We start from the raw sequence: 12,458 nt of genomic DNA on the forward strand, positions 1-12,458 counted from the left end.
GTTCAGTAAAACATTTATTTGCTGGGGAATGTTTCTGTGCAGATGGAATTCACACTGAATTATTTTGTTAAGGATTTTTATCTCCAAGAATAACCAGAAAACGGTGTTTGAAATGGTGTCATGACACAATGCTCATTCCTAACAAAGCGCTTTTCACCCTTGCACAAAATCAGAACTACTCATTCCTGAGCCAGTGCAGAAGCGTCCCTAGACCTGAAAAATAAGAGTGGGTTGGAGTTATTGTTTAATTGGCCACAAGCTGGAGGTTTGCTTCCTGTATTGCTCACACTATGCTGGGCCTGAGCTAATAATGGTATCATACTAAACACCAATGATGCCTGCTTCTTTGACCAGACTCATAGCTGACCCCTCTACCAGCATGCCTGGCCAGGATCTGCATGACATCAGGCTCCAGAAGAAGCAAGCTTCATTGAGATTCAGGTAGTGATCCCATAAGCAAAGGCTGCAATGTCATTAAAGCGGCGGAGAGACAAACAACACTCCTGCTGCATACCAAGTGGGATCCCATTTAACTGAATCATTTTCTTATGAATACATTCCATGCTGCCACTTCGAGCCACTGGTGTAAAATATGCTGAAAAAAATTAGGTCCCTGCTAATTATATTTCATGCATATTTCAGAACTTTCCACAGGAATACAAGAGAGTGGTGATCATAAAAGAGGATTTTATAACCAGGTTCACCTGCATTTTGGCTCAAAACCTGAACTAGAGGCTGAAGAAGAGAAGTATGATTACATTGTGGGTTGCCTTGGCTTTAACACAGATGTTGTGATTCCTTATAATTTTATCAGTGCTGCTGCTATAGTAGGCAGAAAATAAAATTCCTCTTCGAATCTACCTGGACACATATACAGAACATGCAGCAGTTCAATCTTCTCCTGCCCATGTACTGTTTACTAGTTTCACCATTGTAGTTTTTAATTGTATTTTGGAATCAAACTATAATTACATCATTTCTCCCTTCTGTCTCCTTCTTCTAAACATTCCCATAAAGCCCCTCCTTGCTCTCTTTCAAATTTATGGCCTTTTTAAAAAAAAATTGTTATTACATACATATATATTTATATTTACATATAATTATATGTTTATATATTTGAATGCATATATATGGTACTATATATTCCTAAATACAACCTCCTCAGCTCAGTCTGTATAATGAAACTAGTATGTATAGTTTAGGGACTGACCATCTGATATTGAATAACCAAATGTATACTTTTCTATAGGGAAGACTATTTCCCTCACTCTCAGAATTCCTTAGTTGCAGTTCTTTTTGTAGAGCCTTGTGATCTTTCCCCATCTATTTTAACCTGTCTATTCTTGTTGTTCTTGTTCAGTTCATGATGGAAGAACCTATATCCATCACTTTACTAAACCAACATAATCCCTAACTACAATCTAAATATTTGTCTTTGTTATATCCATTGATTAGGGTAATCCTTACTCTGGATCAAGGAGTCTTCTCTTTGCAACAAGAGACTACTATCTTTGGTTTTGTTTGTGGTTAAGTTGGAGAGAGGAACCACTGACCTTGGGGAATGGTCAGAAGTGTATCAGAGAAGAAAGTGTCTTTACCTGTTTCAGGAGGGAATTGTAAAGAATACAAGTGACTGCTTTCAAATGGCTCTTCACCTTCTTGATGGCTTCATTTTTCATGGCCAACAAGGCGAGTTGATTATTGAAGGAGATAAAAAGCCGCCCATGGGTTTCATCAAAGTGGAAGAGGCATGTGAAGTCCTGACTTTTGGGGAAAGAACAAGCTATCCTTTGAATGGACAGTTGGTGTTGAATATCCCAGAGTCTCAAAACCTGGATGACAAGTGATAACAAGGAAAAATCAAATAAACATGTTAACAATAAGAGTTCCAGGCTATATCTTTCCATTTCTCTCTTGACCTTGGTTGCTGCCTCTACAGCACAATGACTTCTGTCAGGACACTGCTATTTTGTGTTTCAATTAACCCACAAACATATAAGTTTCTTTAGTGAAAGTACTGAGTGTTCTCCCAGTCTCTGGGATCAGAGTATAGGCTTAGGATAGGCTTAGAGTAGGCCAAACAATGCTTCCCTAAAAGTGCTCATGTGTGAATCCCAGAACCTATGAATATGTTATTTTACAAGTCAAAAGTAATGTTTAAAGTATGGCTCAGTTAAGAATTTTAAGATTGGAAAGTAACCAAAAACCTTGAAAATAGCCTAGGTTGATTGAGGGTTCCCATGGACTCCCCTTAGCCAGCAACTCGAAAAGTTATAACCCAGTACCAGAACTAGAAGCTTCATTTGCTGATAAGAAATGTTTGTCTGGACCTCCATATTCCCCATTATTTAGTGACTCTGTGTATATCACCTTCATGTATATGTTTTAGGAAGTTTCTACTGTGTCAGGTTTCCTTTACAACTTCTCTAATGACTCTTAGTTTTACTTATATCTCACCATATTCCCTCCTTAATGCACATTTCTCTTCTTCCCTCTGTTTAATCCTCCTGTTTCATCTTCCCCATCCATCCAAACTATTTATTTTACTTCCCCTTACTGGGGTGATTCAATCACTCCATCATAGTTTCTTCTCTATGCATAACATCTGTGGTTATATTGATTGTAGCTTGATTATTGAAGACTTAACATCTATGATCCACATCTACATACAATCAAATACATACCATGTCTGTCCCTTTAGGTCTGAGTTACCTCATTCAGAAAGATCTGATTTTTCTAGTTACATGCATTTATTTGTAAATTTTATATCAGTTCCTTAACTTATAATTAATATTCTATCGTGTAACTATACCACATTGTCTTTATCCATTCATTCATGATATACCTCGATAGTCTGTTCTCAATTTTTGGTTATTACAAAGGCCCTATTACAGAAGACAACACCTAAATTGTTCTTTGCACACTGAGAAGCTGAACTGGTGCTTACCTAGAGTCTTCACCTATATTGGCTAGTGTTCAAAGTATTGGAAGATAATATGCATGCTACTCAAGGAGACAGGTCAACATCAACCCAGCTCCAAATCCTTTGATCTACAATGGTGAATTACATGAAGATGGGCTTATGCAACAGTGGTACAAATCTTGTGAAAGTAGCAACCAATGTATGCTTAGATTTACAGTCCACTCCATGAGATAAAACTTATCCCTTACACTGTTTGGGTAGCCAAGATCCTGAGATGAAATAGACCTAGAGGAAAAACAAAATACTGCTGCTTCACTAAAGGAATGTAGCAACAAAAAGATACTGTGCTCTGCTCATAGATCACTGCCTCACCCCACCCCCATCAAAAGAGAAGGCTCTTCCTGCAGTAGATGGGATAATAAATAATATCAAATACAGAGACCAATGGTGTAAAATGTGACAATACTGAGAGACCTTGGAACATTTACTCTTAAATGGGATGTCTCAGTCAATTCTCTCCTCTCCTGGTTCTGGTAATAGTGCAGAATAGGTGAAAGAAATGCAAGAACCAAAGGGGATTGAGAACAGTTCAGAAACAAGGCCTTCTGAACATAGCAGAACTGATACACATAGAACACACAGACTGTGGAAGTACGCACACGGCTTACACAGGCCTGTACCTGATGAATTCCCAATGCTAAGAGTTGAAGTACACAAAAGTTCCCCTCCCTAATCAAGAAACTATTTCTAACTGATAGCCACTTACAAATGAAACTGCAGTGTTCTCCAATATGGTCTCGATGGGTATATAAAGCACTCTTAAGAACAGGCCTGATGCACTGTTGGGGCCCAAGCTGCCCCATGTTTGGGCGTCAAAATATTGAGAATTGCTCTAGCCCACACTTGGGGGCCAAAATGTCTCAGACCGCTCTGTCAGTGTTTGAACCCTCACTGCCAAAAGCTTTGGGGACTAACTTGTTAGCCCGCACTGCCCCAAGCAGCTCCAGTCTGTGAGTCGGGGTTCAGCAAGAGAGAGAGTGAGGAGGGACTTGAGGAATGGAGACCAGACAGAGTGTGATTCAATCCCGTTTATTCTTCAGTCTCTCTTCTTCTCTCCAAGTCCCAAGTCTTGAGTTCCTAGTCCCTAGTTCCTAGTCCCTAGTGCCTCCAAGTTCCAAGTTTCTTCTTCCAAGTGCTAAGTGCCTAATGTCTAATAATCTTTCTTCCCAGTTCTCTAGTCCAAGTGTCTTCTTCCTCAATGCCTAATTCCTACTCCAAGTTGTACTCTCTGAAGTGTCTGATTCTCTGTTACTCCAAATTGTTTTTTCAGTTGTACTCTTCCAAGTGTCTAATGTCTACCAACTCTACTTCTTCTGTCTGCCTCTCACCTTTTATATGTCTCACTTCTAAGCTATGCCTCTAAGTCATGCCTTTAATCATGCCTTTAGGTCTTATCTCTAAATCTGATCTCTAAGTCACACCCTTAAGTCACACACTTTTAAGTCTCACACACCCAAGGGAAAATCCTGGGTATCTAAAACAAGATGTTATCAGAGTGTGCTCAGCTGTTGCAGGCTAATGTAATCTAGTCTTTTATCAGGTTATAAGGCTCAAGATGGCTGTAAGGATGATAGCCGCCTTCTGTCGGCTCCCCACAATGCACAGCACTAGATGACCTAACAATAAATGAACTCAATAGTAATTTGAAAGGATTTTTTGTTTGGTTGGTTTTTGGTTTTGTCCTTTTTTTTTTATTTGTTTGTTTGGCCCATAATACCTTGTCTAAGATTTTGTTTTTGTTTTGGGGGAAATTTTTGTTTGTTTGGGTTTTTTGATGTTTTGTTTACTTTTATTTTGCTTGTTGTTTTTATTTTGTTTTATCCAAGAGGTAATCTTTTACTAATATATTCTGGTTTTTGACTTTTTGTTTTTATGGGATTTTTGTGTTTGCAAATGTGTTAGTCTCTGTATTCTTAAGTGTTTCTTGTGCATTTGGGAGGGGGAGGATTTGTTTTTCTGTTTTGTTGTTGTTATTGTTGTTTTATCCTATTCAGGTTGGTTTGTCTTTTATTTTGCCTTATTTTAATATTTTTCTTCATTTTTTTAGATATTTATTTGTTTTCTAAAAGAGAGAGCAAGAAAGAATGTAGGTTTAGGTGGTTGGAGAGATGGGGAGGAGGTGGGAGAGAGGTTACCATAATCAGAATATAGTTTATAAAAAAATATTTTCAATTTTTAATAGAAAAAACAACAACAAAATATTTTAAGATTTATGTCTCTATAGAGAGTTGGGTCAATGGTTAAGAACATTGTTGATCTTCCAGAGGACCCAGTTGAATTCACTATTGGCCTTTTAAAGCTACCTGTAGCTTTAGTTCCAGGGACTCTTATGTCCTATTCTGACCTCTGCATGCAGCGGTCACCAAGAATGCATATAACATACATATATTCATACAGGTAAACACCCAGTCACATAAATAAAATAAACCATTAAAAATCTTTAAGAACTTTAAGATTGAAATACTAAGATAAATTGTTTGGGTGCGATTAGAATAAATGTGGTTCTTTAAATATTGAAGGAGAAAGCAAAGAAAAAACAGCAATGTAATATGAAGCCATTTTCTAATGTTGGCTATGACAATGAAGAATGGGACAATGACAGACAGAGAAAAAGTCTGGAAAGGAAGGGAATAGATTTTCCCCAGAGCCTCAGAAGAGACATAGTCTTACCAGCATCTAAATTTTAGCCCTGTGATAACCATGCAGAATGTTGCAGAATTCTAATCTATAGAATACAATCCTCCCAGTCTAGTCTACCTTGGGAAAAGGCTGCAGTGGTAAATTGCATATGGTCCCATGTTCTTCATTGTCTGGCTCTGAACTCACCCTTTGGTCCCTAAGACCCTTGCAAGACCCCACGAGTGTCCTGCTCCACAGTGAAGACCTGCACAGGAACCATAAGAACTACCAGCTTGGGGCTGGAGAGATGGCTCAACCAGCAGTACAGCCAGCAAAGTGAGGTCCCCAGACCCCATTGTCTTTCTGATAAGACCTGCTGTCATCAGGATCATCCAGAAAATGCCAGAGAAAACCAGATATCCAAAGGACAACATACAAAAAGAACCAACAAGTGCCTGGGCAATATGGTACCAGCTGTTCTTTTACAACAAGCCCTGGATATTCAAATGAAATTGAAGTACAAGAAGATGATCTTAAATCCAATCTTATAAAAATGATATAAGCCTTTAAAGAGTAAATGAATAAATTCCTTAAAAAATAGAGGAAAATACATTCAAACTGGTAGAGGCATGAAAGGGGGAAGAAAAAATATAAAGAAATATGGGAAAATACAATCAAACAGGTTAAGTATATGATAACACTGTCCAAGCCCTGAAAAGGAAAATAGAACCAATAAAGAAAACACAAAAAAAGGCAAGTTCAAATAGATTGGACTAGGAAAGAAAATCCACCCATCACATAATAATCAAAACATTAAATATACCAAACAAAGAAAAAAATTAAAACAGCAAATGAAAAAGACCAAGTAACATATAAAGGCTGATGTATCAAAATTACACCCGATTCTCATCTGGGATTCTAAAAGCTACAAGGGCCAGTGCAAAGGTCTTGCAGACCCTAAATGACCACAGATGTCAACCCAGACTACTATACCCACAAAAACTTTTAATCACAATAGCTGGAGAAACTGAGATATTCTATGACAAAACTAACTTCATATAATACCTTTATGTTATCACAGCCCTAGAGTGAATACTAGAAAGAAAATTCCATCACAATGAGGCTAACTACACTCAAAAGCATACAAGAAATAAGTAATTTCACAACATCCTAACCAATAAAAAAGAAACTCACACCGATACACATGTGTGTGCACACACACACAAACAGCAACAACAACAACAACAACCAACATCAAAATAACAGGAAGAAACAATTATTGGTCATTCATATCTCTCAACATCAATAGACTCAAATTCCCCAGTAAAATAACACAGGCTAGCTGAATGGATGCATAAACAGAAACCATCATTCTGCTATACACAAGAAACACATTTCATGAACAAAGATAGTTATTATCTCAGTATAAACAGCTGGGAAAATGTCTTCCTAACACACAGACCCAAGAAAGAAGATGAAGTAGCCTTTCTAATATCTAACAAAATAGACTCTCAACAAAAATTTATCAATAGCCAAAAAAATAAAACAAAACAAAAAACAAAACAAAACAAAACAAAACAAAAAAAAAAAACAAGGGGAAGGATACTTCATATTCATCAAAAAGAAAATCTGCCAAAAATACAACTGAATTCTCAACATCTATGCCCCTAATGCAAGGGCACATATATTTGGAAAAAAAAAAAAAAAAAAAAAAAAAAAAAACATTACTAAAGTTTAAATCACACCTCATGCCCTACACATTAATATTAGGAGACTTCAACACTTCACTCTCACCCATGAACAGGGGGTCATTGAGAGAGAAACTAAAGAAAGAAATAATGAAATTAACACAAGTTATGATACAAATGGACCTAACAGATATCTATAGAACATTTCACCCAAACACAAAAGAAACTTCACAGAAACTTCTCCAAAATTGATCATATAATAAGTCACAAAGCAAGCCTCAACAAATACAAGAAGATTAAAATAACCCCATGCATCTTATCAGATTACCGTGGATTAAAGCTGGATTTCAACAAGAGTAACAACACAAAGCCTACATACTCATAGAAACTGAACAACTCTCTACTCATGAAAGCAGTGCTAAGAGGAAAGTCATAGCACTAAGTGCCTATATCTATGCCTATACTATGACAATTTTTCATCCTGAGTTTGGACTACACACTGACTTCAAAATTAAGCCAACTTCAATAAGTTACATTTAACTGCTGCTCTCACCATAGGTCTGTGCCACTTGAATTCAGTTTTTATGTCCAGATCTTATGAGATTCTAGGCAGAATGTGGATTTCCTGACCACATCCTAAAGACTGGTTGGTTGGTTGTTATTCTCATGCCTCTGTATCTTATAAGACATGCATTTTTTCCTGAACTCTTTTTTTAAATAAAAGTTTTCTTCAAAAAAAAAAAAGCTAAACTAAAAAAAAAAAGAAAGAAAGAAAGAAAGAAAGAAACTGAAGAGTTCTCACACTAATGAATTAAAAGCACATCTGAAGGCTCTAGAAAAAAAAGAAGTAAACACACCCAAGAGGAGTAAAAGGCAGAAAATAATCAAACACGGGGCTGAAATCAATCAATTATAAACAATACAAAGAATCAAGGAACCAAGAGTTGGTTCTTTGAGAAAAAAAAAAAAAAAAAGACAAACTACTAAAAGGGAGTAAGACAGTTCCCAAATTAACAAAATCAGAAATGCAAAAGGATGCATAACAATGGACACTGCGGAAATGCAAAGAATCATTAGGTCTTACTTTGAAAAACCTGTACTCCAGAAAATTGGAAAATGTGTATGAAATAAATGATTTTCTAGACAAATACCAATTACCAAATATTAACCTCAGATACACTGTCTAAATAGTCCTATAACTCTAAGAAAATAGAAGTGATCATTTAAAATCTCCCAACCCCCCAAAAAACAAAAACATAACAAAATAAAACAAAAACACAAAAACAAAACAAACAAACAAACAAAAAGCCAGGGGTCAGATGATTTTTAGCACAGAATTCTACCAGACTTTCAAAGAAGAGCTAATTCCAGTACTCCCCAAACTACTCCACAAAATAGAAACAGAAGGAGCACTGCCTAATTCATTTTGTGAGGCTACAGTCACCCTGATATCTAAAACACACAATGATTCAACAAAGAGAGTTTTAGACCAATATCCCATTGATGCAAAAAATGCTTGATAAAATACTTGTAAACCAAATCCAAAAACATATCAAAATCATCAACCACCATGACCAAGATGGAGGAATGGTTCGATGTACAAAAATCTATCCACATAGTCCACTATATAAACAAATTGAAAGAAAAGAAACACATGATCATATCATCAGGTGCTGGAAAGCCTTTGACAAAATCCAACATCTCTTCATGTTATAAGTCAGGGATACAAGGCACATGCTTAAATACAATAAAGGCAATATACAGCAAGCCAATACCCAACATCAAATTAAATGGAAAGAAATTTAAAGTAACTACACTAAAATGAGAGACAAGAGAAGGATATCCACTCTCTTTCTATCTCTTCAATATATACTTGAAGTTTTAGCTAGAGCAATAGGACGACTAAAGGAGACCAAGAGGATACAAATTGGAAAGGAAGAAGTAAAAGTATCACTACTCACATATGATATAATATATGATATGATGTAAGAGTATATATAAGCGATCCCAAAAATTCGTCCAGGGAACTCCTACAGCTGACAAACATCCTCAGCAATGTAGCTATACACAAAATTTACTCAAATAAATCAGTAGCTCTCCTTTATACAAACAATAAATAGGTTAAGAAACAACTTAGAAAGACAATACCCTCTGCAATAGCCACAAATAATACAAACTATTTTGGTGTAACTCTAACCAAGAAAGTGAAAGACCTATATGACAAGTCTCTGAAGAAAGAAATTGAGTAAGATATCAGAAGATGGAAAGATCTCTCGTGCCCATGGATTGGTAGGATTAACAAAATAAAAATGGGCATCTTGAAAGAACAATTCTCTCCTTCATATGGAAAACCAAAATAGCCCAGGATAGCTAAAAAACAGTCCTGAACAATTAAAAAAATCCTACTGGAGTTATCACCATCCCTGACTTCAAGCTGTACTACCCAGCAATAGTAATAAAAACCTAAAAGTCTCATGGTATTGGTATAGAAATTGACAGGTTGAGGAATGGAATGGAATCTAAAGCCCAATAATGAATCCACACAACTACAGACACTTGATTTTTGACAGAGAAATTAAAACTATACAATAGAAAAAAGAAGATCATCTTCAGCAAATGGTGCTGGTCTAACTGGATGTCTGCACATAGAATTCAAATAGATTCAAATAGATCTCACAAAACTCCAAATGGATCAAAGACTTCAACATAAAACCAGATATAATAAATCTAATAGAGGCAAAATTAGAACTCACTGGTACAAGAGACAAAGTCTTGAACAGAACACCAATGCTTCAGGCACTAAGATCAACAATTCATAAATAAGACCTCATAAAACTGAAAACGTTCTGTAAGACAAAGGACACTGTCAAACGACAAAATGACAGAATGGGAAAAGATCTTCTCCAATCCTACATCTGACAGATCGTTAATATTTAAAATATATAAAGAACTTAACAAGTTAGACACCAGCAACCCAAAGAACCCAATTTTAAAAATGGGATACAGAGCTAAAAAGAGAGTTCTCAACAGAAGGAATTCAAAGGTCTGAGAAACACTTAAAGAAATGTTCAAAATCCTTTGGCATCATGGAAATGAAAATGCCTCTGAGATTCCACCCTACATCTATCAGAATGGCTAAGATCAAAAATTTAATGAACAGCACATGCTGGTGAGGATGTGGAGCTAAGAGACCACTTTTTTATTGCTGGTGAAAGTGAAAACTTGTACTTTCCTCTGGAAATCAATTTGGCAGTTTCTCAGAACATTTGGAATAGTTTTACCTCAAGACACAGCTATACCACTCCTGGGTATATACCAAAATGATGTTCCAACATCTCACAAGGTCTTCCCCATCTCAGAGAAGGGCAGGGAGGAATGGAGAATGAAACTATGTGAGGGACTATTGGGAGGAGAGGGAAGTGGCATATTGGGATATAAAGTGAATAAATAGTAATACAACCAAGCATACTTGTTGTTCCACAAAATCGACTTCCATTTTTAATTTTCCATGTTTTCTCTCTGCTGGGAATCAGGTAACAACAGAGATAAACTACCAGCAATATGTAAGCACTGCTCTCTTATGCGCCTACAAACTAACTGATGGCATGTGAACTCCCTTACATCCTGTAATATCCCTGCACTGTTGTTTTCTATACAAATGGGTCTCAATCTTAAAAGATCAAGTCTCAACTTTATATCAAAAAACAAACAAACAAAACCAAATATAGCTGAAGCAATCTTCTACAATATGTAAATTTCTAGAGGTGTCAACATCCCTGATTTCAAGTTGTAATAGTAATAACAACCATGTGGTATTGACATAAAAACAGGCCAGTTGATCAACGAAATAGAATTGAAGACCCAGAAATAAACACATGTATCTATGGAAAATTGATACTTGACAAAGAAGCCAAAAACATACAATGGAAAAAGGTAGAGTATCATTAACAAATGGTGCTGGTCTGACTGGATGTCAGTATATGGAAGAATGCAAATAAATCTATAATTGTCACCCTGTACAAAACTCAAGTCCAAGTGGCTCAAGAACCTCAATATAAAACTAGTTATGCTAAATCTAATAGAAGAGAAAGTGGTGAACTGCTTTGAACACATTAGCACAGGAGACAATTTCATGAACAGAACACCAATAGCTCAGTCACTAAGAAAATGGGACCACATGAAACTGAAAAACTTCTGTAAAGCATAGAACAAAATAGCAGTCTACAAAATGGAAAAAAATTTCACTAACCCTACTATACAAAGTATAGAAAGAACTCAAGAAATTAGACACCAACAAACCAAATAACCCAATTAAAAATGGGGGTATTTAACCAAACCAGGAATTCTCGGCAAAGGAATCTCTAATGACCAACAAGCACTCAAAGAAGTGTTCAAAGTCCTTAGTCATCAGGGAAATGCAATTCACAGACTCTAAAAGCTAACTAAAAGGGAGGTCCCAAGGGAAGATGCTTGAATCTCACTCAGAATAAGAGATATAAAATAGACATTGGAGGTGGATAGAGGGAGGGAATTGGATGGGAGATATGTTAGGGAGGGGGTAACAGGGGTGAAGATCAGGTGTGGGGAGAACAGGGGGAGGAGGTGAAAGAGCTGGAAGAGAGATCAGAAATCATTGGGGGTGCATTTCTGGAACAGAGCTTAGACTTGGGATGGTGGAGGCTTTAGGAGTATATGACGGTGACCCTAGCTGAGGCTCTTGGCAGCTGGGAATATGGAGCCTGAAGTAGCCACATCCTATAGGCAGCAATGACTTCCAGTGGAGGTAGGGGCTCACCAATATTCCCACAAAACTTTCAATCCAAAATGTGTCCTGCCTACAAGATATGCATGGATAAGGATGGTACAGAGATTGAGGGAAAAGCTAGCCAATGACTGGCCCAACTTGAGACCCATGCAACAGGAGACAGCCAACCACTGACACTATTAATGATACTCTGCTATGCTTTAGACAGGAACCTATTATAATTGTCTTCTGAGAAACCTCGTACAGCTAATGGAAGCAGATGCAGAGACCCACAACCAGACAGTAGGCAGAACTCAGGAAGACTTGTGGAAGAGTGGGGGGAAGGATTAAGGGAGCCAAGGGAGTCAAAGACATCACAAGAGGACTTACAGAGTCAACTAACCCAGGCCCATGTGGATTAACA

At 36.9% G+C, this 12,458-nt stretch overlaps 1 protein-coding gene across 4 annotated transcripts in view; it reads right to left on the minus strand.

Moving 5' to 3' along the window:
- Wdr49 (WD repeat domain 49) overlaps positions 1-12,458 on the minus strand; it is a 164,896-nt gene that overhangs the window by 94,862 nt on the left and 57,576 nt on the right. For all 4 annotated transcript variants that reach the window (XM_076932537.1, XM_076932536.1, XM_034501024.2 and 1 more), the window contains one exon: positions 1,599-1,832. In XM_076932537.1, coding sequence (XP_076788652.1) covers positions 1,599-1,832 — 234 coding nt within the window. The remainder of the gene's footprint in view (positions 1-1,598; positions 1,833-12,458) is intronic.

This window comes from Arvicanthis niloticus, chromosome 4 (genome assembly GCF_011762505.2).
Source record: "Arvicanthis niloticus isolate mArvNil1 chromosome 4, mArvNil1.pat.X, whole genome shotgun sequence".
Taxonomy (NCBI): domain Eukaryota; kingdom Metazoa; phylum Chordata; class Mammalia; order Rodentia; family Muridae; genus Arvicanthis; species Arvicanthis niloticus.